A 25,889-nucleotide genomic window follows, 5' to 3' on the forward strand; every position below is an offset into this window, starting at 1 on the left:
CTTTAGTGACAGCCCCATTCTGCTCTGAGTTCTTCACTCCGTGAACAGTGTGCATGGAACTCACTCCTTTGTGCCTGGAAGTAAACAAATGAACTGCTAATTTAAATGAACAAGTTTTTTAATTCCGTATTCTTTATCGTAATATTCATTTAGTTCTTCTATTATACAGGGTGCAGAGAGAAAACTTGAAGTTGCATTCAAAGCAAAGATAAGTTACCATTTTAATGATTCCTTATGTTGTGAGTAATTTATAAATCACCCGGTATCTTCTCAGCGAAGCTTGCCTCTGTTTTTAAAACGTACCTTTTTGTATCCAACAAAGGGTTTCAGTGCAATAAGAATTAAGGTGTGTCTCTTAGCTTTTACCTGCAAGCAATAATGATGTTGTCAAGCATTTCAGGTGAGACCAGCCCAGGATTTTGGGGTGGGGAAAGACACTCTGTTATACAGCATCTTCAGTTCTTCCCTCAGAGGGAGGCAGAGACACCTTGAAGGGCTGAGTATAAGGACATGCACAGAGTGTCGTTTTAAATAGTCACCAGAGCTGGGGGGGGAGGGGAACAGGAACAGGCTGGTAACCATAACTCAGTTGGACTTGTTTCTGAGAAGTCAGATGCCATGGATTGGCTCCCTCACCGAACGGCTGCTTTTCTGTTCCTTTTGTTGGTAAGTCGGATTTTAAAACAATATTTGTAAATGCTGTGACGACGCCAGTTTCATCTTCCTCAGCAGACCATTGCGTTTTACAATGTAAACTATTCCCCAAAAATATCTTGTGAAATTTACCATAAAAACCAAAGCTCTGCTCATTTTAACAGCACTTCTGAACATTCTATAAAATCAAATTAGCTTTTCATTAAATACTGACAAATGTTTCTTTTTAGACTTTTGGCGATCTGTTGATGTTCAAGATGTGACTTTCTATGTTTACTGCATGATTTTTCAGGCAAATGTTTTCTGTGGCTGCTATTTAAAGGTCACAGTTATTAATAAAATGCTATAATTATAAACATTTTAATGGTTGGATATCATTTGGTTCTATGTCCTTACTTTTTTATCAGTTGAGGAAATACCTTTTTCTAAAAATTTAAAATGTCGTTTTCCAAAACTATTAGCAAGATCGTTTCAGAGCTGACCAAATCCTACAGCTATTTTCAAGAGAGAAAAAAATGACAAAATTTAGTGATCTCAGTTAAGTAAAAATCAAGACTTGGCCTATTATTTCACATTGCAAAGGATTCCCGTGTTGTTGTGCCCTAGTGTCTGAGCCGCCATGTGCTGAGCAAGTGAATGCATGATGAAAGTGTTGCTCCTTGGGTTTGTTTTTCTCACTGTGAAAGGAAAGTTGTGGCTATGGTCAAGTGGCATAGTTGTTCAATGTGTTCATCAAGGCATGGAAACTACCCAGAAGGGACTTAAAAGGGCTATGGGTGCCCTACTGCTCCTGCAATCTGATTTTTGTGTGTATTCATTTTACTCATCTGTGCTGCCCCCTTGAAATTCGGTAGAGATTTAAGGCCCTGAAGATTGAGAAGAGCAGGATTTCTGCTATTGTTATGTCCTGTGGTTTTCATGAAATTTTATATTTTACACTGTGTATTAGTATGTGTAAATGTTTGTTAACTTCTCATTACTGATGTCACTAGAAATGCTGTAGTCAGAGAAAAAGTTTGTGTTATAGGTTAAGAAATCCTAAAACTATTATGAAAATACAATCTATTAATTTTAGGTGACAGCTCTGCAATCAGTAAAGTAGAGCTAATTAACACAGAGCAGCTGCCAAGAAAACAAGGGCAAAACTTGGCAAAAGCAAGCTATGGTTCGGATAAGTTTCAGCTTGTTCAAGGCAGCAGAGAGGTGTCTGAGAGGGGCCTGTTGCACATCACACTAACACTTCTGGATTTTCATGAAACACAAGTGACTGTTCGTTTCACTCAGTTACCTGGTGATGCACACTCCCAGTGTGTCGAAGTTCAAAATGCTTGACTGTTTTATGTCTAAGACCTGTCCATTCAAAAGCATTTTGCTGCTTTACTTCTCCCAGCAGCTCTGGAGCCATTTTCATTCTATCAGTATACTGTTGTTACAATTGTGAGTGACGGAGGGTAGGTGCTGGTTCAGAAAAAAAGAGCGATTTTGGAAAATGCCATTGTGTATGATGACTATCAAATATTTGAACTTTTACTACCCAGAGGAAACCCTTGTTCTTGTTATGTGTTCTTCTGCCCAGCAACGTTCATGATGGCCTGTACGACTTAATAGCATCTCTCAACTATTTAAAGAAAGGTGGTAGAAAAACTGTTGAGGTCAAATTATACATTTACGTATCCAGTTTTAGTGTATTCTGAGAAAAAATTTTGGCTTTCAGCTTAACTAATCTTTCCTGAAAATCACTTGTCTGTCTGAATGGTGTGTCTGGTTAGCATATTGTTAATAAGTTGCATCAAATAAAATTAACATGGAGTTATACATATTTTAGTAAACTACTGCATTTTCAAAAAAACAAAGGAAACTTACCAGCCCTGAAACAAATAATTTTCTCTGTGGATTTCACCATTGGTGGGACTGATTCTGCAACCTTTGCTCATGTGACTTCAAAGACATTATTCTCATGAGTAAGGGAGTTCTGTTTGTGATACTAGCACAGACACGTTTTATGGAAATAACCTGTTTGATCAGGTATGACTCTTCTCCTGCCAGCTATCATGTGACAGCCAATAATTTTAAATTCACCACATCTCTTATGCACTTTTGTCTGGATACATTTTCCCATATGTTATCTGGGTTTATTTTTTTCCCCCCCAGTCATAAGACTATGGTTACACATCCTACTCGTAACTTGATTGCGTAAAAATAACGTAAAAATTGTCAGGAGCTACATCCTCATTTTGTACATTCACGTGAAACATCTGCCAGAATTGAATCAGGAACCTGCAGGTTCTTCTGCCAAACAATTCTATTGTAGAAATATAAACTAAAGCAATTCCACATCCAGGAACTGTCACCTAAGATTAGGTACTTAAGCCTGCAGTTTTACATTCCTAAGTAAAATGGCCATTAAGCAAACATGCATTTGCAGCCAGAACACTCTAAGTCATATCAGAATTCAGGTTTTATTGAGGAGATTTATTGAGGGCACTTAGCATGACTAATTTGAAAAACTCGAATTGTAATGATAATGGCATACACCCTATATTGAAATTAATTTTCTGTTCATTTTTCTAATGGTTAAGCTCAGTTATTCTATGGAAATGTATTGTATCTGCATACAATAGAAGATACAATAGCAGAACGGAAATAATCTCAGTGGAAACTTTCCTAAAGTTGTCAGTTCTTTGAGTAAACTTATTTTAAAATAAATAAAACTTTGAAGTAAATTCTTCAGCCTAACATGAACATTATCATAATTCCTGAATTGTTCCTGTCTCAACGGTTGAAAGAGTAATGGATTATCCATCCTGGGTGCAACTCAAAGTATTGCTAACACAGGAAACACCTGACCTCCTCTGAATTAGAAAACAAAATGTCAGGAAAATAATCCAGAAAATATTTCATCTTAAATTGGATGAAGCACATTCATAAGTGACATATGAAAAAGTGAAGTATAGAAAAAGAAAATCATGTTTCAATGATTAAAAAGTGATAAAATGGCATATTTTTAAAATATGAGGGTTTGTCTTATATTTGAACTCTGCTTCTTATTATTTCACAGGCACTGATGTATCATTTTTTAAAAGAGATGCAGAATGAATAAAAGGGAAGGGCTCATTATTGCAACCCTTTTCTAGTCAGGGCTTTGGATGAGTAAGAAAGATGTAAAGGTCCCAAAACGCTGACAGTACCAGAGCTACCACAGCAGCCTGATGACTAACACAATACGTGTGAGCTCTCAGCACTCCTCCCATCCAGGCCAACAACAATGCCACTGTTGACTTCAAAGAGAGAGAAGCAGATCCCATATGAATAATGCTGGGAAGATGTTAAAGGCATGTTCAGTCATTTAGATTTGAGTAGGTGGAGAAGGGAGGATTCCGTAATTACGTATGATATTGCTTGGCACTCAATTAATGATTAGTTAATTCTTGTTTGTAAATTGCTTTGAGAGTGCAAAGAACAGTAGACATCCTATGGGCTTAATTCTGTCCCCAGTTACATCAGAATAAATCCAGAATAAGTCTAGTGTGACTCTAAGGTGCCATTTTGGACACAGTGTCCAGGTATCATTACAATAAAAGACAAGCTTTCAGACAGAACACTGTGCAAATGACAGAAACCAAGATTGTTTCCTGCCTGCCCATCTCCCAACCCATAACAGAAACAACTTGTGCAACCAGCATCTAGATTCTCTGCAGCTTCCTTTTTTTCACAGTCTCTCAGAGACTAACAGGACAGCAAATCTTAGCATCATTCTGACCAGCTTGCCTACCCCAAGGTCCTCAGGATGCATCCCACACATTCCAGTGGCTCCTATTGCTTTAATTATTGTTTATCCCTGTGTCTTTGGAAAGTACTGTACTTCGATATGGGTTTAGAAGGGATTTTTTTTTTAACTACCTAAAAATTTGCAGGGGTTAGCTGCTAGGAGACAGAACTTATCTGCTGGAAATAGCACTAGGAAAAAAAAAGGTTTGCATCTCAGATAAATATTAGAAATAGACAACTGGGTTAGGGGAAGACATCTAACTGCTGGTGACAGTGGAGAACCAGAAGGCATTAGCTGGGGAGGGAGAGGAGTCTCTATCCCTGAATCCAGTAGGATAAATGTAATTTCAAAATTGTTCAGATTTATCTGGTGAACTAGACATTTATGTCTGATGTCTGCCTGCCCCCCCTTCCTGTACCATAGCTGTAACTGAGAGACATACCAAACAGAGCCACCAGCAGAGTTCATCGGATCAGCCCTTTCAAATAATAACATGAACTATACTAAGGACTCTGAATTCAAGATCTTCCATTACCAACAAGTAGCAAAATGGGGTTTTTCTTCACCATCACTGCTCAACTGTGAAAATACAGGGCCTAAATTTATAATCCCCAGCATCACCAACATCCTGATGTTCCCATTACTGGTGCTCAAAAACAAAGGATAAGACTCCAATGCGAAATATAAATTTTTCACTGCTTGAAAACAGAACTCCTTATAGGCTGGAATCAAGAGATACATGAATGCTCATGTCTTTAAGTAATAGAATTCTTTACAGGTATAATTCTTATTTCAGAAAAACTCAGAATAGTTTTTCAGAATATGAGAGTGATGTGGCTGGTCGTGAGGCATTAGTCTCGCTGTTAAGTAAGGATAGGCCACATGATGCAGACAGCAGACAAGATTCACTAACACTGCACTGGGAGGTGCATACCCATCCTTTGCCAGGTCAAGACAATTGTTTGCATGCCAGAAGGGATTTCAGCCTAAGGGTGGAGAGGATTTCATTGTGCTCACCAAATGAGGTGGGATAGACTGATAAGAGACGTTCAATTAGTGTTATTTCTGGTGGACCTCATCACTCAGGTTCTCTCGTGAGGGTGTAGTCTTCCCCTTTGACTCTCCCATGTTCCCCTGGACTCCAAGGGGGATTATGAAAGAACAGGACTGAGCTCCCACTGGGGCAAACAAACCCTGCCATTCACAGGGAGCCTGATATTGTCCCTTCTCTGAGATGAGGAACAGAACGGCTGCACACGAATTTGAAGCCTATTCTGAAGCTGAAAATTCAAACAGCCATAAACCCAACAAAAGTTAAAAGATGTATTGGTACTTTTAGCACAACAAGAACATACTGTAGTGATTCTCCTACAGAGTACTTTTCTTAACCATTTATGTCAATAGCTGGCACAAACAAGGAAAAAAATCCTTACTCTGTGAATAGTCAAAAAAATTTCAAGCTACATATGCACATCAAATGGGCAGATCCAGTCTAAACTCCTCCATTGAGAAGCAGATTAAGGCATCCATTACAGGCCAAGGTCTCAAGGGATGTTTTGGGTAAAACCAGGTCATTGGAAACACTGTTTTGTACATGACAGATGGTAAATTTTTGCAGCATAAAGGTAAATGGGAAAGAGAGAGAGAGAGTAAGGAGGGTGAAGCTGCTGTTCATTAATCTGTTGCATGTAAGAAGTTGTCTTAACATGAAGTAAGTGGAAAAAATTTTGTGTCAATGTTCCAGTCTTGCCAGTACAATGCAATAAATTTGAAGTGAGGAAAGTCCCATGATGTAAGGATAAAAGATGCCAGATTTTATCCAAGTATAGCTGACATAAAACCACACAGATATATCAGACAAAAAACAAAGAAACCAAAACAAACAGAAAAGCTATGGGAAATTATAAGGAAGGGAAATACTCATAACTGCAGCTGTTAACATTTGTTGAGAAAAAAGAAACGCTGCAATAATTTTTGAGTCACCTGGATATTTTCTATCTTCCAATGATGAATGAAGCAAGAATCCAGTTCTGAAAATCCCACATTCTTCACCCTTTATTGTCTGAAGAGAGCCAAAGCAGATCCTAAACCTGAAAGAAATGCTCTGAAGAAATTGAACTTCATTTTCACACCCTATTTAGGAATAAAGTTAATTAAATTGTGCTGTCTTTTAAATTGTGCTAATCAAGAAATTGAGGCTACTCTCATTTGAATTGTAGTTTTAAAGTAATTACATACTGCATCTGATCCTGCTACCTTTATTTACTCAAGATAGTTACATAGTTGAGTCTCAAATCAAAATAAACTGCACTCCAGGGAAATTTGCCTGAAAACTTCAGGTGGGTTTCCATCTTACATTGAATCTCTTCAATCTCACTGGAAAGTTCCAAAAATCCCATTTTCATTCTTTTTGGTTCAATTACATAATTAAGTACTCCAGGGTTATTGCCAACTTTCTAAATAGGAAAGAAATGGAAAAAATAAATAATTATTTAGGATAAATACTTCCCTGGTTTCCTAGATTGTTTGGTAAAAACTCTTGCAAACACTTCTCTCTTCAGCTGAGGTGTTAAAAATATGTGTGAAAGTTTTATTTTGATGAAGGTGTAGTTTGAAAATTGCTCTGGCATATCCATTCAAGTTCTGTCTTGAAAGACAGAATGGATTTGAAGGTTTTAACTCTCAAGGAATTTATGTGCTGGATATAGAAAAAAAATTGAATTTCACAAACTCATTCATGGAAATCTTGCAGCTAGGTAAGCTATTGCAATGGGCCTGCAGTACAGCAATGTTGCAGATCCATTTTGCTTGCTGCATTTTGCCTTGCATTTCTACATGCCAATTTTTTTATTGTTCTTGCAGGTACTCTTGGATTTCAGCACAGGATTTCATGTAGAGGTAATATTTATTTATTTATTTAGAAACTCTTTTTCTGATTAAACAAAATGTTACAAATGAAAAAATCACTTGGAAAATACTCAACTGAGACACTTCTGAACCTGAAGATTGAAAACATATTTAAATGTTAAACTGCTGCAGGTAATAACCTGCTAACTCTCTCAAGAGAAATTCACCTAAATCTAAATGAGTATCTCAAACAAATGAGTAATTTTAAAATAAACATGTACAGTCAATAGAGTTTGAGACTCACAGACATGTAAAAAAGCACATGGTAAAAAAGCACATGGTCTACAAAAATCTCTTTTCTTCTTTTTGTTGGAAATTATAATTGTTTGTATTTGTTTAAAATGGACTGAGGTCACATGATACTGGAATTCTCTGTCAAAGGTAAAAGAATGGGATGAAAATGGAATGGCAAGATGGAAAACCTTTAGAAGACAAAAACGTGAATGGATCAAATTTGCTGCAGCTTGTAGAGAAGGAGAAGACAACTCCAAGAGGAATCCAATTGCCAGAGTAAGTAGAAAGAAAAACACAATTATTCACTGACAAGGAAGTTTTGCCAAAGACAGGCTGATAAATGCAGAGAGATTTAAAAATACATATGCTTAGATTAGTAAAAGCAAGGAATGTAGAATAAAAGAAAGATGATGCAACATTCCCAGCTCTGCTGAGACAGTCTCATAAGAATCCATGTGGCTGCTGAGGAGTAACCAGAGGCTTCCTAGAACATTGCCATGAGTCTACTTCCCAGGCAGCTCCAACCAGTGACATTTTTCTTCTCTCTCTCTCTCTATACTTGGGAAACCCCTGAGCAGAAATTCAAAGACTGTACATAACTTGTGGGAAACAGAGAAAAAGAAATATTTTCCTGTTCTCTCTCTGTGATCATGCCCTTACTGAGTTCCAGCCACAGTGTGATACTCTTGGAATTTCTCTCCATTTCCCTGACAGACATAGGAGAAATAAAAGGCCCACTGAGCCCTTAAGGGGACATGGATATCTAGGTTGACATTTTGTAGAGGAGCCTTCCATTGATTCTGTCAACTGAACCTTGTAATAAGTAGTTGAGAAACTGAAGTTATATAGAATTTTTTACAGGAACTAGGAATAGAAGAAAAAACACTGTAGGTGTCCTCGGAAAACTGGCATCAATTATTATTATTATTATTATCTGTTACTGTAGATCCGGTCTGATTGTGAAGAAGACAATCCAATCACATACAGCATCTCTGGAGTTGGAATCGATCGTGCACCCTATGGAATATTTGTTGTTAACCCAAGAACAGGAGAAATTAATATAACATCAATAGTGGATAGGGAAATAACACCAGTATTTGTTGTAAGTATTCCCCTTTTTCTTGACTTTTATAATGATATATCCAGGGTGGGCCTGACAACAAGTTTGCTTGTTTCAGGTTGCTACTTTGCTTAGTTAACTTTTGGTTTTAAAACAAGTAAATCTCTTTATTTAGATACGTTGCTTTGCTAAACACTCAGTGACCGGTATAGATTTGGAACCACCTCTTGAACTTCGAGTCAGAGTCCTGGATATAAATGATAATCCTCCTGTATTTGCACAAACTGTATTTACAGGATCTGTTGAAGAGAGCAGCATGGACAGTGAGTACCTGTGCTATGCCTTCCTCAGAACTGCTAGTGAAGCTTACAGAATACAGTTAATATAAACCTGAGGAGCTATTTTTGCTTTTCTTAAGCAATGACATAAAATGGTCAGGGCCACTGCAGAGGAGGGAGCTGCAGATACTTCTCCAAGTGCTATTTGAGCCAGGGCCTGGGCTAATTGCTGTAAATTAAACAGCAATGCTTCCTTCTCCCTTTCCTCCCACACACAAGTGCTGAATGTTCCAGTGTCTAACCATACCATCATGCAAATTCTTTCAGATGTGAAAATGTAAAAGAAATCATTTCATTCCTTCTCATTAGAATAAAAAATATCATTACACTTATTTCCTTGGAGGGTATGTAAAATACATTTTCACCCATTTTTCTCTTTCAAATATTTGTACTTGTAGCCTGGGTATTTGCAATTGCAGCAAAACATTACTAAATAATTCTGTACTTAAACCATTAAAATGGTTCTTTTTACCAAAACTGCAGTAATCAACATTAGACATGCAAATAGCACTGAGGCAATGGTGCCTAACACTCATTTTCTTCTTTCTAGAAATTCTCATTTAAAGCTGTGATTTCTTATAGTAATGTCTGCAAGCTCAGTACTTGATGTATTTGCATATTCCCTATGGTGATAGGGAATTTAACTTCTTTAAAGAAGTTCAGTGAAAACCTGCATTATTTTTTGTGACTTTGATTTTTAATTCATTTGAAGTCATTGCCAGAATCAGTACTACAAACCTAAAGTTTTGGTTTTCTCTGTAAATGTCAAGGAATAGATAGCCTTCTATCATTTTCATACACTGTTTTAGCATCGTCTTGATCAGTTGTTTGCAGAAACTCGAGATTTTCTTGGGGTTTTTTGGTTTTTTTGTTTGATTGTTTGTTTTGTGGGTTTTTAATTACTATTTTTTTAAATTTATTTTTAGACACACTGGTGATGAAAATCATTGCAACTGATGCAGATGAACCTAACCATTTGAATTCTAAAATTGCCTTCAAAATAGAGAGTCAGGAACCTTCTGGTCCACCCATGTTCATTATGAATAAATACACAGGAGAACTCCATCTTGCAAATTATCTTGACAGAGAGGTAACATTTCCCCTTCCAAAGCTAAATAAAATTATGCTGTAGTGAATATGTGCTATGAGAGCGAGAAAAATATAGAAGAGAGAGAAAAGTTTTGTTTTTTTCAAATATTAATGGAGAAATGCACGGTTTTGATGTGTCGCAATAAAATGTCTAAGTAGAATTCCTGTATTAGGAAATAGTAGCAAGCATGAGTTATTTATAAGATGCACAGATGGTCTTCTAACATACTCATTTCTCTTTTTGTGACAGCAACATAGTAGCTACACTCTGGTTGTGAAGGCATCAGACCGGGACGGCGCTGCAGATGGAATATCATCCCTTTGTAGCTGTAATGTGAAAGTCATTGATGTTAATGACAACTTTCCAACTCTTGCTCAAAGCTCCGTAAGTTTCCAATAACAAAGGCAGCAATACTGATTTAAAACTGCATTTAAAAGGCCCATTGGTAACAGAGCCCTAACTAACCCATAGAGAACTTTCACATTTACATGCTCCATGGGATTGACAGACTTGTTCCCTTGAAGAGTGCTCAAAATAGAGTCCGTCGCTTGTGCAACAATTCTGGTGACATATACACAGATCATTTTTGTATTCAGAGATGTAAATCCTGACACTGTCAGGACTGACTTCTTTGTATTCAGAGAAATCCTGTCATACAGGTGCCCAGATCCCTGCAATATGAGATTATGTAGAATAACCCAATCCTTGGAAAACCATTTCTTATAGAAAGCACAAATCCTTTTCTTCTGAGATACCTCTGCAAACCTTGGAGGTGACACTTGGAGATTTTCAAATCTGTAATCATAATCACAATTTTCCCAGAACACATTGTTTTTACGTAAAAAATTTATTCACTGCTCAGAACGTCTTTCAAAAGAATCTCTGCAGACAGCTGTGTTTTCCCGTTTTCCAAACATATATATGTTTGACTAATAGGTATTTGTCTGTCATTTCAGTTTTCAGCAAGTATTTCAGAAAATTCACTCAGTTCAGAACTGTTACGAATACAAGCTCTGGATGCTGATGAAGAGTTTACAGACAATTGGTTAGCAGAGTTTTTCTTTATATCCGGTAATGAAGATAACTGTTTTGAAATTGTTACAGATCGAGCTACAAATCAAGGAATCCTTAGAGTAATTAAGGTATGGATAAATATTCAGCTCTTGACTTAAAATTTTAATTAATTGTTAGTAGAAATAAACGGGCAGTAAAAACACTGTCACTCAACCATTTAAAATAAAAAATATTTTTAAAATATTAAGGGAGCTTTTATGTATAATCTAGTTCTCTGTGGTTTACCTTTTAGGAGCTGGATTTTGAACATATCCGAACTCACGCACTGATGATCGGTGTCAGGAATGTAGCTGCATTCCACCACTCTGTTGCGCATGAGTACCAGATATTTGGGACACCCCTGACAGTAGAAGTAAAAAATTTGATTGAACCACCAAGATTTCATCCATCTTCAGTTGTGTTTTCCCTGCCACAAAATGCAAGAGTGAATTATGTTGTAGGAACATACACAGCCATGGATGAGGACACTAGAACCATTGCATCAAATGTTGTGTAAGCTCTACTCTGCTTAACTGCCTGGGTGGAATAATTCTTTTGAGATTTCCATGGGATGAGGAATACGTATTTTAAAGGATGCTTTAAAAAAACAATGATTATTGATTAGCAATAGAAAAATGGCAATAGACTAGTACTATATAGTATCATACATTCTATGTTATTATGGAATAGTATATAGCCCATTTTTGTCCTTTTCTTTCCTGACAACTTTTCTTAGACTTATGCACAAGACAAAGAAAAGATCACTTTTCTAACAGGCTGTAACTTATATAGACTAGAAGAGGGTTTGGTGTTTTTTTCTCAGTCTAAGAATGCTTTTTCTTGAAACATTTGCTACAAGGAGGGAATTTGTTAGCATCTCAAGAAAGCAGGCAGAAAATCCCAAGAACAGTTAATATTTTCCAAGAACAGAGTAAGCCGCTACTAGCTAATTCTCTAGTAAAAAAAAATTTACACCGGTTTCTCTTGAAATTAACAATAATAACTGAGACTATAATTTGCTTTTCAGTGCATGTAGAAATAAATACAGCCTATTTTCAACTATTTACAAATAGTTGAAAAATATTCCTAAAACAGAAATGTGTCAGCAAACACAACTTTAGAATGTTATAAGAAGAACTGTGGATTTAACCATTGCTATAAACAAGGATTCTAGTAAAGGTTTACAGGATCCAGAAAAGTTTTACTTTTGGACTATGATGCCACTTTCAAAATAAAATGGGTTTCTATGCATTTGCTTTATTCCTAATTACTTTTCTGGTCTACCTTTTTTTGGAGTCTACATGGATTTTGCTTGAACTGGGTGAAATGCAATAGGATCTAGCATAGCTGAAAGAAAAATGCCAAAAGAAAAGTGCCAAATTTTATCCACAAAATAAATGTGTAATACATATATTCATAACATAACGCTGCGTATTTTTACTTCACCAAACACAGATATAGCATAGGACGTGATCCAGCTGCCTGGTTCAGAATCAATCAAAACACTGGTGAAATCATACTGAACAAAGTTATTAGCCGGGATTCTGTCTATCTGGTCAATGGGCAGTACCAAGCAGAGGTTCTGGCTATCACCAGAGGTAAGAAAAGAGATTAATTTTTCCAAAATAAACTCTTTGTGTTCCAGATTTCTCTAAATGTTTTTTGCTGTTTCTAGTTTCCCAACCCTAACTGCATTGTTTATAGTATCACTATTTCCCCCTGACCACAAATACCTTCTTTTTACAGGGGTTCCTCGATACACTGCTACTGGCACCGTTGTGCTTTCACTAGATGGCATCAATGCCAATTGCCCAACTATTAATACTGAAGTGAGGAAAGTATGTATGCATTCCCCATCAGTGGTTATCTCAGCAAAGCCCAGGGATGGTGTTGTCTATGCTACCCCCTTCACATTCAGCATACATGGTGAACCTCAGACTACATGGATTATCAGACGAATAAATGGTAAATTAACCTGCATTTTATAACAGAATAAGTGATAGCAATAAGCTCTTATCTAAAATAACTGATTGGGATGTTGCTTTATCAACAAACAAAACACTTATTAGAATCTATTCAAATCTCAGTTAAATACAAATCTAAGAAGTTACTCCAAATTTGAATATATGCATGCAAATATATATATATTATAATATTTAAATCAGAATTAATACATATATTATATTTTAAAGGAAACTGAAAATTTACTAGCAAAACTGTACTTTCAGTATAACTATGACAAGAGCCTTTATGGGTCTAAACATAATGAAGTAAATCAAAAGGAGTAATTTGACACTTTTTTATTTCTGTGTTATCTAAAAAATCCTAAGCATATATCAAATCTCAAATTTGTTTATTAAAGTATAAAGTTTATAGTTAGTAGAGCTTTACTTTTATGAGAGGCATGTGAAAATGACAAATTAAGATTACAACTTTTAAAATTTATTGTACCAGTCACACCTAATTCTATTTTAAGGAAAATTGTTTTAGTCAGTGCCCAGTGAAGCTTTGCCAGTTTCCTTCAATATGAAATAACAAAATAATGAATTAATCAGATACCATGCATAACTAAATGACAGAATTTGCATAACTTACTGTTTACATAGAAGACTACATTATATGGCAAGTATCACAATTGCAAGTATTCTTCAGTCTCCTACCTGTCCTAAACAGTTGCAAATATGTAATCTTAAATATTTTAAACCTTCTGAAAAACATGGATGAGTTCCTTGAGAGAGGAATAAAAAAATGCATAAAACTTTCAACTTTTATCTTTACCATTGTGCAAATAAAATTCAGAAAATTTAGCAGTAGAAATAAAAGACTTCACTTTCCCCTTTTGTATTACTCTAGTTTAGAAGTGATAACTAGACTGATTTGGCTCAGGTTTTGCAAGGAAAAAAACAAGCATAGATGAGTACTTAATGTTTCAGCTTTGAGTAAATAATGTAGATGCATAAGTAATTGAGGTGCTTAGAAAGGGAACACTTTCATTCTGTTCTATGAATGTAATACACAAGTAGTATAGATTTGTACAACACTTGTAGTCAATACCTTCATCCAAATATATTTTCCTCTTTTTTTTTTCCCCCCAAGATTCCTCTGCGGAACTAGTGGGCCAGAACATAGACTTTTACCTTTATAGGATCTACGTCGTCGTAAGGGACAGCCAAGGCCGGCGCTGTGCTCGACCACACATAATTCCTGTGCAAGCTTGCCAGTGTGACAGTCGGAACTACTGCACCAGTGGGGCCACAAGAATAATTATCATCGGTGGTGGTGGTGGTGGCGCTGGTGGTGGTGGTGGCACTACTGGTGGTGGTGGCGGCGGCACTGGCGGTGGTGGCGGCGGCACTGGTGGAGGCGGCCGGGAAGACGGAGGGCAGCAGGGTGGTGGTGATTATGGAGGAGATTATGAGGACCACACACAGTCGCAGGGTTATACTGATGGCTACGAAGGAGGTGATGAAGGATATACTGCCTACACTGACAGCGGTTATGGAAATGAAAATTATGGCAGACAATTGGATTCAAATACCACACTTAGTGGCGCTGCCATTGGCTTGATGTTCCTCGGCGGACTAATATTTGTTTGTAAGTATTAAGAAATTAAGAAATTAAGAAATTAAGAAAACTGGTTTTATTATTTTTCTAAATCATGTAAAAATGCATTTTTCAATCCTTCTAAAATAAGGTTACTTTTTCAGTTGGTTGCTAATCCACTGGCTGCTATTGGCCATTTGATAGAGAAAAAAATTGTCTTTTAAATGAAAATAATTTCCATAAGTTTTATGTTATACAGAGATTTTTAATTTAAAATTAAGCATTTTCTTTCTAAGCCTTCTTATTCCAATTCTTAGACAGAGCTGTCCTGTCACTTACATTTTGCAATTTCTACTTCCATTACATTACTGGAAGAATTGGGCAAGTATCTGCTCCAAGTTGGGTATGAAAGGATCTAAAGAACAAGATTCCTTTGAACTCAAAGCCAGACTTCAGTAGCAGAACAATAAGTCATACATTTTGAAACTTTTGGCTACTCCTTCATTTTGAAACTTTTGGCTACTCCTAAACCTTACATCAAATAAAAAGACAGTAGCATTTATGATAACAGGATCAAAGCAGGATGCTAATTCATTTGTCCTAGTATGTTATGAAGAATTATGAGCTTCATGGACTCAAGTTAGAATTTATACAAGCAATTATTTCTCAGACTACCAGAATCATAGGTGATCAACCCTCTTTCCTGGCCTGGGCATCAAGTAATCAACATCTAAAATTTCCCACTGCAGAAATACTGACTACCAAACCTGACAAAATTGGGGTTTTTTCCCCCCTGATTTTTTGAGGAAGGGGTTTGGTTGGGGTTTTGATCTTTATTTAGGAGGAATCAACAAACACAAAATTTTGAAGTTTCAAAACGCTGTGCAATTTGTAGTCCCCAGAGGGTTTATCTTACAAGACAGACTGTCTTTCTGGCTTTGTAAATTTCCCCTCATAGTCTGGAGTAAATACATCCTTAGTCCTGCTCTATGAGGCAGCACTTTGTACACAGTGTAGTCCTTTCCCCTTTTCATTTCACTTTGATGTTCAAGTAATCAGAGGGCTGGAGCAACTCTCGTATGAAGACGAGCTGAGAGAGTTAGAACTGCTCAGCCTGGAGAAGTCTCCAAAGGAAACTTAGGGCAGCCTTGCAGTTCCTAAAGGAGTCCTGCAAAAGACCTGGAGAGGGACTTTTTAAAAGGGCGTGTTGTGACAGGACAAGGAGCAATGGATTTAAACTGAAAGACAGTAGGTTTAGGAAGCAATTCTTAACTGTGAGAGTGATGAGACAGAGGCACGTGCTGCCCAGAGCAGTTGTGGATGCACCATCCCTGGTTCAAGGCTGAGCTGGATGAGTCTTTGAGAAATGTGGTAAGTGGAAAGTGTCCCTACCCATGGCAGAGGGATTGGAACTAAATGGTATTTAAGATCTCTTCCAACCCAAGCCATTCTATGGTTCTATGAATTAATATTGCATCACCTTTCTAAAATAAGCAGTGTTTTTGATGCTGGCCATTACAAGCATTCTGCAATTTCCAGCACTGAGTTCTTTAAACAACTAAGCATAATACAGCACTCTGGGAAACCTGATTCACTCTATGTAAATGTTTGGTGAAAGTAGGGCTTGGGGATTGCCCCTACTGCTTTTTCAAATCAAGCATTATGTATATGTAATGTACAACTGGAGCCTTAGCCAATGATCCCTGTAGTCAGGTGGACTCTTCACTGATTCTTATAAGTCTATTATTACTAATATGTATTTCTTTTCAATTACAATACTTGAAGAGAGAAATGTATGCTCGTATATCCAGAAAGAATAGCACTGAATGCTATACATAGCAACACTGGTTTTGTTCGTTTAATTTTAATATGTATGCAACTTATATTGGTTCAGCTGAGACAGATCAAAGTCTGTTCCCAGGTGTATAAGCATAAATTTAGAGTAACTGCCCCACCCCTGTGCTGCTGTGCTATAACTAAAGGTACAAATTATTCTGAATTTCCAAATACAGGTATCTCCATAAGTAGCAAATGATTCTGAAAGCCAGACTTACAGGCTGCTTGGTTAGAAACATTTTAAAGGCATATTTTCAAAAGTTCATGAGCACCTGCCCTCTGGGGAGAGCAGCTATTCCTGCGAGGAAGAGATGTGCTAAATAATTGTTTCCTGTTCTTTTCCTGGTTAGTGATTCCAATTTTGATGTCAATGAGCGACTGTTGTGGCTGTGGACCTGGCGCTGCAGGTGGAGTTGGAACTGGATTTGAACCTGTACCTGAATGTACAGAAGGGGCAATTCATCCATGGGGAATAGAAGGTGCACAGCCTGAAGACAGGGTCAGTACATCCCATGTTTCCAAAACCAGAAGTAATTTGTGAGTAAAGGCTGCATTTTTCTAGAGAAAATGATAGTAACACTGTGTAATCTAAAACCAGTCTGGCATTGTCAACAATTTCCAGCCAGATATGAAAGGTGATTCTTAATTAACATTCACTGATGGGGTTTATGTGTTTTAAGCAGTGGTAAGTTAGTTTGGCACAAAAGTTTGGTGCCACTGTTCCTTCAGATGAAGCATAACAACCAGAAAGCTCCTTCAGTGCAAGTTTAGAAGGGAATACAAATCATCTTCATTGATCATTGTTCGTGTTGACAAGGGAAAAAATTTGTAGTCTCTTTGTTTTGTTCTGTTTTGATTGTTAATGGAGATGGTGGTAATGACCAGCCATCATTAGCAGTTTGGACTGCTAATTTCTTAACATAATTCACAAAGTCTCGGTCTTCATATGGGAATTTCAAGGTAATCATTCAAGGAGTCAAAATGTTGTTTTCCAGGATGTCTCACACATTCTTGCCCCAACAACTGCTGCAGGAGGTGATTTTGGTGAACCTTCTGGTAAGCAGATCCTTAAATCTTCTATGTTATGCTGTCTTTCAGTACTTCATGCCTTCAGATTCATGGGGTCCTTTGGTTTCCCAGGTATAACCCAACCCTTCCAATCTCATATCTGCAGATAGTCAAACTCATACAGGATTTCCTGTATGAATAAAAAGTCTTGGGTTTGAGCTTCTGAACAGATTAATTTCTGCAAACTACACTTGGAAATACAGCTATTTTGAAATAGCTGCCAAGGCTTTCAAATCCCAGGTATTTTTTCTTTATCAGCAAAGCTACTGAATGCAGGGCATTTTCAAGACACCAGAAGAAATCAATATTTAGCCAGAATAAGGATATTTGCTTTCCTAACTTGGGTAAAATCTTCAGTTCTCCTCAGTTTCCTGCTTCCCATAAGGAAGCATGAGAAGTAGCTAGTTAATTACTGCCAATTTGTGTGTTAACCTAGACAAGCTGACATATAACACAATAAATGCATGCTTCTGAGATAAAGTTTCTCCAGGAATTCAATGATCATAGAGAATAAGCCCAGCTGTGCAGCGTTACGTTATCCTTCTCCTCCATTCCCTACTTCAGAAAAAGAAGGAAGAATGCTGGCACAGGTCCATTTTCCCTACTTTCTGACAGGAAGAAATGTTACTCTGCAAGACAACCTCTCTGCTGACTATTTATTATAGAAGAATGTTCTCAGATTTCTCATTTCACAGAAATCAAAAAAATATGTAATTTAGCCTATGTTTCCCAGCGTAACCATAGTCAAGACTACTGTATGCAATTCTTTTATTATAATATGTGCTGATCATTAAGAAAACTCTTTCCTTGTTATCATGAACTAAAAAAATACAGACAAGATGAAATCCTGTAAGTATTACTTTATTATAAAGGACATTTCCATTATGAATGATAAACTGGTGGTTATTATGATCCATTGTTGTTCTCCCCTAAAAAATCTCAGTACTTGAAAATGTGAAGTAGTTACATAACTCTTTATTTTCTAGGATTTATAAAACTCTTTATTTTCTAAGTGTGTAAGGGAAAAAATTAATGCCAATGTGATCATAAATATGAATTTATGCATTTGCATAGATAAACATTATATGATTTTCTAACATAAACCCCACAACAGCATATATATACACTAGACAGAATAATCTGTCCAGCCAATAACAAACTAAATCACTGATTTTCTAAAACACATGTTGCCTAGCCTCAAGAATAAAATTAAGCCCTTAGGTGTCTGTTAATACATATATAATTGTTACTGCAGTTTCAAAGTTTTGTACCTGTGCATAAACCTGTGACTGAGAGTGGTCTAAAATACCTTTAGAAACTCAGAAGTGTCATTATAGCATTTGTAAAAATAACGGACAAATTGTGTGTAAAAGTTTCACTGAGCACAGGAGCAATAACTTTTTCTGCTTTCAGACATATATAATAACACATATGGAGGAGGAGGAGTAGTAGCTTCTGGTGTTGAAGAAACTACAGGTGTTGGCTATGGCACTGGTACTGGCTACGGAACAGCTGGAGGAATTTCTGGAACAGGGGAAGCAAAAGGGTCAATTGGAGGAACAATAAAAGAGTATCGAGAAGGAGGAGTGAACATGGCCTTCCTAGACAACTATTTCTCTGAGGTAATTAAATGCTGTTCTTTGAGTTACTACTGTGAGCAGGCTTTCTGTTAGATTCCCCTTCCCAGGTTACATGGTGGAGATCCAAAATAATTCTACTCAAATTGAAACTTCCATGCTATAACACTGCTGTGAAAGCAAAGCTGATCACACTGGTAGGAAAAGTTACAACACTAGTAGTAGTAATGTCTTTGAGCTGCTGCCATAGTAGGTGGATTGTTTAGCAGCCTTTTTGTAAAATTGATGGACATAATGTGGGTCAAGGTAGGAAGCAATTAAATGATTTCATAATTACCCACCAAATTTATGTATTTCCAACCTTTCCCAGTGCATAAATATTTAATAACTTTTTGGAATTGTTCACTCCTACTTCCTGTACAGTTTGTTTGATGAAGTCATTCTAATCCTGACAGAACTTTAAACATCAATTCCTCCTTATTTTTATTGCCATTTCTGCTCCCTAAAAGACTTGTGAACTACCAGTGACACAAATATGAAGTTTTTCAATTGGCAATACTTAAATTCACCTTTACATATGGGATTTTAAAAATGGTATGGAATTTACATGATTAATGGTTTCATGAGCTATATTTTTATTCATATGCATGAACTGTGAAGCATAAATGTTATAACTGCATGTCACCAAAATATCAATTAAGATATAAGGATTGCTATATTTCAAAATCTAAACAAGGTTCATGGAGGAGAGAACAGAGCAGTCCTGACATCCTGAGCATGGATTTCTCCCAGACTGCAATCTTCCTGCCTTGGCCTGAAGCACTATGTATTAATTGTCTTCCTGCCATAGGCCTCCACATACTACTGCTATCCTCCTGAACCATGTCAATTCCCAAACTCTTTGACTCTTTCTCCCAGGCCTCCCCTTCCATCCTTTTCTGCTTCCTCGAACCCCACTTAGCACTCACTTTAAATTCTCCTCTTTCCTGCCTGATGTCTTTGCAATGACCACATCAGGATCCAAAACATCATTCCCAGTTGGCGATTTCCTTCTTGCTCAAAATGCACTCCCCTCTGGACTCACCAAGTCTCCCCCACTATGGACAATCCTCCATCCAATCCTCCTCTTTCCTGGCCTTTTCATTGCCCCCTCGCCATGCTGCTTCACTCCTCCTCCTACCATTTTGCTCAGATACTGCTGCCCAAAGAAGGCATCTGTTTGCCTGTCCCCTTTGTCCCATAGACAGAGACACAGACCAAAATTTGAGATGCTATGTGTCTGCAGGAACAGGAATGAAACACTATTTAAATAAACTTATTTCAAGGCTAAAAAATGTTGATGGTATAGTCTGTCCTATTGATGTCCTATTTTTCAAGTCAGGTGGGCCTTACTGTGGTTGGGGAAACTTTACTGTGGTTCGAGTGTTCATGGTTAAAAACCTGACAAAATTCACTCTGTTATTCTGTTCTTCTTTTTTTCTTTTTTTTTTTTTTTTTTTTTTGTTTTTTTGTTTTTTCAAACTACAGAAAGCATTTGTGTATGCAGATGAAGATGAAGGTCGGCCAGCAAATGACTGCCTATTAATTTATGATCACGAAGGAGTCGGTACTCCTGTTGGCTCCGTGGGTTGCTGCAGCTTTATTGGAGAAGATACAGACGAAACATACTTGGATACATTAGGACCAAAATTTAAGACCTTAGCAGAGATTTGTCTGGGCAAAGAGATCGAACCTTTCCCTGATGCTAACCCACCCTGGCCAGGCGTCAACATTCCCTTCCCCAGTCCTGAAAGTGATCTAAACCTCCCGCCACCGGGCACCACCATCATTGTCAACGGAAATGCACCTATGCCTCCCACCGCTGGCACTACAACGGTTGTTACTGAAAACACCTACACATCTGGGACAACCATACAGCCGCCGAGGCCCATGCCAGATCCCCTGCTCCATGGCAACATGATGGTGACCGAGACGTACACCTCCAGCCAGCCCTCTGTTTGCGTTGACCCTCTGCGTGCATCCAACGTCGTTGTGACGGAGAGGGTTGTGGGGCCTGCGTCTGCCTCTGATTTGCGTGGCATGCTGGATATCCCCGATCTCACTGAGGGCTCCAACGTTATCGTCACGGAAAGAGTAATCGCGCCTAACTCCCGGCTCCCGGCATCTCTGAGCATTCCTGATTTGGTAGATGGGTCAAATGTGGTAGTGACAGAAAGGGTGTTCAGGCCTGCCTCCGGCATGCCAGGCAGTCTAATAAATATTCCCTCAGAGTTATCCAGTGCCCACAACGTGATGGTCACAGAGAGAGTAGTGTCAGGGGCTGGGATGAGCAGCCTGGGAGCAACAAGCATGGGAGGAGCAAATCTAGGGAGCCTGAGCAGCACAGGTCAGATGCTCAGTGCCGAATGTCATCTTGGTCAGGGAATGGGCACGGCATCTCCAGGCACCTCCCGGAGACGAATGACAAAGTACAGCACCATGCAGTACTCCAGTCAGTAAGGCCTCTGCTGGCACCCCTTCCTGCTGAAATCGCCATTTGCACCGACACTCATTAGCTGCCACCCACCAAAAATATTGTTATTATTTATAACTAAGAAATAGCGCTAAAATTTCAGGGATTCCTGCTTGTGTGAGGATCTCTGATGGGTGCCCCATTTTGAGGTCAAATGCACTTTGTCAGTGAAGGGAAAATAGAAGTTAGCTTTAAATTTCTTTCTTTCTCTCCACCTAGCACTGCAAGTGTATAAAGAGACTAGTATTTTTGGAGAGATATCTGATTACTGGGGAGAGCAGTGAGAGAGGATCCGTGCATGCACACAGCATGAATTAATATCATACACAAGCATGTTAAAATAGTGTACAGCTGAGTGATCTCTCACAATAAGAGATTTGGATTAATAGGCCCTCACTGACAAGAGAGGAAAAGAATGTAGTTAATAATTAGTCAACTCAAGACTAAATAAGCACTTTCAAATGCATCATTTTACTTTGCATGTAATTCAAGAAGCGCTACAAAATGGCACTTTCAACCATTTCTCCCATCACCCACAACAGTTATAAATAATAATTATATAAACATAACACACTTCCATTGCTTTCTGAAGTTCTCAGTAAACAAACACCCTGACACAGCCTGCCATACTGTTCCTGTCATGGCAAGGAGTGATTTGTCACAGCTGGTGCTGCCACGTTGACACTGTCACCCAAGAAGATGTTGGCTTCATCCTTTCTCCATTGCCATTACGACTTTGCTTAAATCTAAAAGGACTTCAGTGACAATCAGGAACTCTTAGTCATATTTTTGTGCCAAATTATGACTACCATTTAAATTGCCAGTGTCAGGTTGTATTAAGAGGTCTAAAAATACTGTGCCAATTCTTGTCTCACATACTGATAAGAAAAGAAAATCTTGGAAGCTTTGTGATGTAAGGAGGCAATAGCAAGTATTGTATCACTGACACTGGTAGCTGAAGTCTTCCTGAAAAGAAAAAAACACTTGGAAGCAATATAAATTTGCTAATAAGCAATGTGGAGAATTTTTATTTCATATGTCAATGTATTTTGCATTGATATTTTGAAAGTTTATTTGAATGTATTAATTGAAAAAGTCTTTATGAGTTTATAAACTTAATTAAATCTGGCTTTTATTTTCCCACAAAAACAGCTCTGCTGGACTCTGTTATTCTAATAATACCTTAACATGTCTTAGAATATGATCTGAAGGACCAAAATACTGAAATATATCTTTTATCTCATTTTATTTGTGTATCATATGTATAGTAACCATAGCACACCCAACATTGCTTCAGTGTAAATAAAATAGTTATAGGGAGAGGCTAGCTTTTTTTGCTAGACCACCAAATCAGTAGTTTTCCTGAAAATTTTGCTTCTTTGGCTTTGACAGATAAGTAAGTGAAAAGTTTAAAGAGTTGTCTGTGAACCTCCCACTCTATAAAATGGAAAAGAAACTCAATTGTGTGTCTAGACTAACTTACCTCAGAAGGAATGGATAACCAGTTTCTGAGTCTGATACCAAGAAAAGGTTTCTTAAAAGATGTTTTTGGAAATACAACTAGGTCTGCTGTCAACGACAGCCTGCAGTGCCCCCTGAGTCAATGCCACTGTCAACATCAGTAATCCTGAGGAGTCATGACCAAATCCAAGGCTACCTCCAAGAAAGGTCCCTTCCATAGCTTCAGGTTCTTGTCTACAGCAACTGAGCATGTTAGATGCTCTCCCTGTAAAATCTGACAGGTTGCTGGTTTTGCTACTATCTGTAGCCTTGATTGTCTTAAGTATCACTAAAATTGCATTGACTTTGAAGGGATTAGTCTTCCCTATATGTTATGTACCAACTGTAATTATGGTTCCTGGAACCATTCTTTAAAGAAGGAAAATAGGTACTGATATATAAAGCTATATCCTTCTACATCTTGAGAATTTTTGCTGAAGTTCACTAAAATGCTAACAAACTCCCTTTAATTTTGCTACCTATCTGTTTACATTAAAAAACAAATATTTAAAATCCATATTACTATCTGGTATATAAAAAGCCTATGCAATACAGCCAAACTCCACAAGAAAATATTGTAATGTAAAAAAAAAGTTAAGTCTAGTGTAAATATTTCCATAATCATCTTAAGCAAATCAGAAATACTTTCCTGAATTGTGTTCAAAGTAATGAAACTAGTCTTCAGGAGCACATGCTGAATTCCTTGAACAGGAATGCTGTGGGACATATGAGTGTCTGAACTATGGTCTCTTGCATGTCTAGAAATAGGGGAAGAATGAATAGGAAAAAAAATAGAGAAATAGAAAAATAATAGAAAAATAGAGAAAAAAATGTTGTTTCAAAGGACATTTTGGTTTTGTGGTGGTTGTCTACTTCTAGTACTATCTTTTACCAACTTTTTAATTATTAATTATTATGTGATACAACTTCTTGAAATATTTCTAGCATCTTTTAATATTGGTTTCTCACAACAAACAGCAATTGCACTATCCTGTGCACTTCTGAATATTAACTCCTATTGATTTGTAATTTTTACAACCTTCCTAAAAATTGCTTTCTTAGTCAATTGAGGATTCTTTTAGGTTCAAATATTTTAGATTCAATTTGTGGAAGAAAAAAATGCATGTGAAGACATGAACAAATACTTGGTTCATTAAAAAATCTGTTCAAATTCTTTTTCTAGCTTTATTGTTTAAAAAATAGCAAATAGTTTAATTCTGGCCAGCAGACATTAGTTTTGTTTCTTTTCTTCCAGCTGTAATTTAAAAGCCTGTTTGCTGTCTCACCTTTAATTGTATTGTTTAATAATGAAGAAGGAATTGTTTTAGGGAAGCAAGACAGTCGTGATATCAGTTCTGCTCTAAACCACTCAAAAGAAATGCTCTTGCTTAGAGACAGCAACATGCAATACCAAGTGCATGGCTGTCTTTTTATTCTTTTTAACTCATGTTTATTTGGGAATGGGATCCTACAGTTTTAAACAGGCTCAGTGAGATCTTGGCATGACGAGAAGTATACTGACATGGAAGAAAACAGAGTCACAAGCTGAGGGTCTCGTTAGATTTCTATCTTAGGAACACTATCTCAACTTGAACTGCAAGTTTCAATACTTTTTACTCTGTCCTGATTCTGTGGTAATAAATAATACTTTTAAACTGTTGTGAGCAGCACTTACTATGCGCGATATGAAAAGGCCACACAATTTAAGCAACAATTTTTTTAAATTCTACCATTTTGCTTGAATTAACATAACTGCATAATTCAAATGCTCCTCAATGTTGAGTCACCAAATGCATCATTCTATTTAAAATATAAGTAATATTACTGTGGGCTTGTGTTTTCATAAATAAAAATATTAGAGGTTTGTTTGTAATAGTTTCTGAATGGCACTGAAAAAATACAATAAATGATCATTTGGAACATAATGTCTTACATAGAGTGGCTCAGAATATTTTTTTTCATTTATCAGTGGGAAATACAGTTTCCTTAAAACTGATGGGGTTTTTTTCAGAAAAAAAAATTTCCTTCTTTCATGAAAAAAAGAAAAAAGAAAAAAAAAAAAGAACTAGAAAGTTTTGATTTAGAAAGTCAGGTAATTCCAAAACAAAGTTATTTCACGTGTCAAATTGACTACAGTACTTTGTTTCAGGTTGCCAAGCAGAAATATGTGTCAGGTCTCACAAGAATTACAGTACAATTTCTTCAACCCATCATTCTCTGCATTGTTCTCCTTCTTTGGACAGCCTGTTCTGTGATACCTTTTTGTCCTGCAGCTCTGAAATCATGCTTCAGAGGAGCTATAAATTAATGCTGGACTACAAGCCACAGAGAGATGGACAGCAAAAGTCTCTAGAAACACGGTGTTTGGGCAGCACAGGCATCACAGGCACATTCACTGCAGGTTGATCAGAATGAACTGAACCAAGGAAAAGCACTTTGGTTCTAAAATCAAACTTCTTTCTAATATTCCAGATCAGTATTCATGATTATAATTCTTTATTGTACAGAGATTTTTTTCAAAAAGTTTTATCTGAACTTAATAAATTACTGCTTTGAAAAACAGTATCATGTATTAAGCAAATGTCATCTAATCTATCATTTTATTTTGACTTAATGCTTTGACATCTTGTTTTTGCAGTTTCATACAGAATTATTATGGGCACTCATACATATTTCAGATAATGATTTAAGTGTCTTTTCAGGAAATTAAGTTAGAAGAAAAAATTGTTCATCTTCAAATTTTAGCAA

The 25,889-nt window shown here is 37.1% G+C and overlaps 1 protein-coding gene across 1 annotated transcript; it reads left to right on the forward strand.

Moving 5' to 3' along the window:
- The first annotated feature begins 618 nt into the window (after positions 1-618).
- Positions 619-21,628, forward strand: LOC131088977 (desmoglein-1-like). Its single transcript, XM_058033473.1, has 16 exons — positions 619-666; positions 7,286-7,321; positions 7,712-7,840; positions 8,511-8,666; positions 8,800-8,947; positions 9,889-10,052; positions 10,302-10,436; positions 11,009-11,194; positions 11,359-11,618; positions 12,561-12,703; positions 12,852-13,070; positions 14,202-14,699; positions 16,835-16,983; positions 17,480-17,540; positions 18,966-19,174; positions 20,657-21,628. Exons 1-16 carry the CDS (start codon positions 619-621, stop codon positions 21,626-21,628), a joined length of 3,513 nt encoding a protein of 1,170 aa, XP_057889456.1.
- Positions 21,629-25,889: the final 4,261 nt, after the last annotated feature.

This window comes from Melospiza georgiana, chromosome 1 (assembly GCF_028018845.1).
Source record: "Melospiza georgiana isolate bMelGeo1 chromosome 1, bMelGeo1.pri, whole genome shotgun sequence".
NCBI lineage: Eukaryota > Metazoa > Chordata > Aves > Passeriformes > Passerellidae > Melospiza > Melospiza georgiana.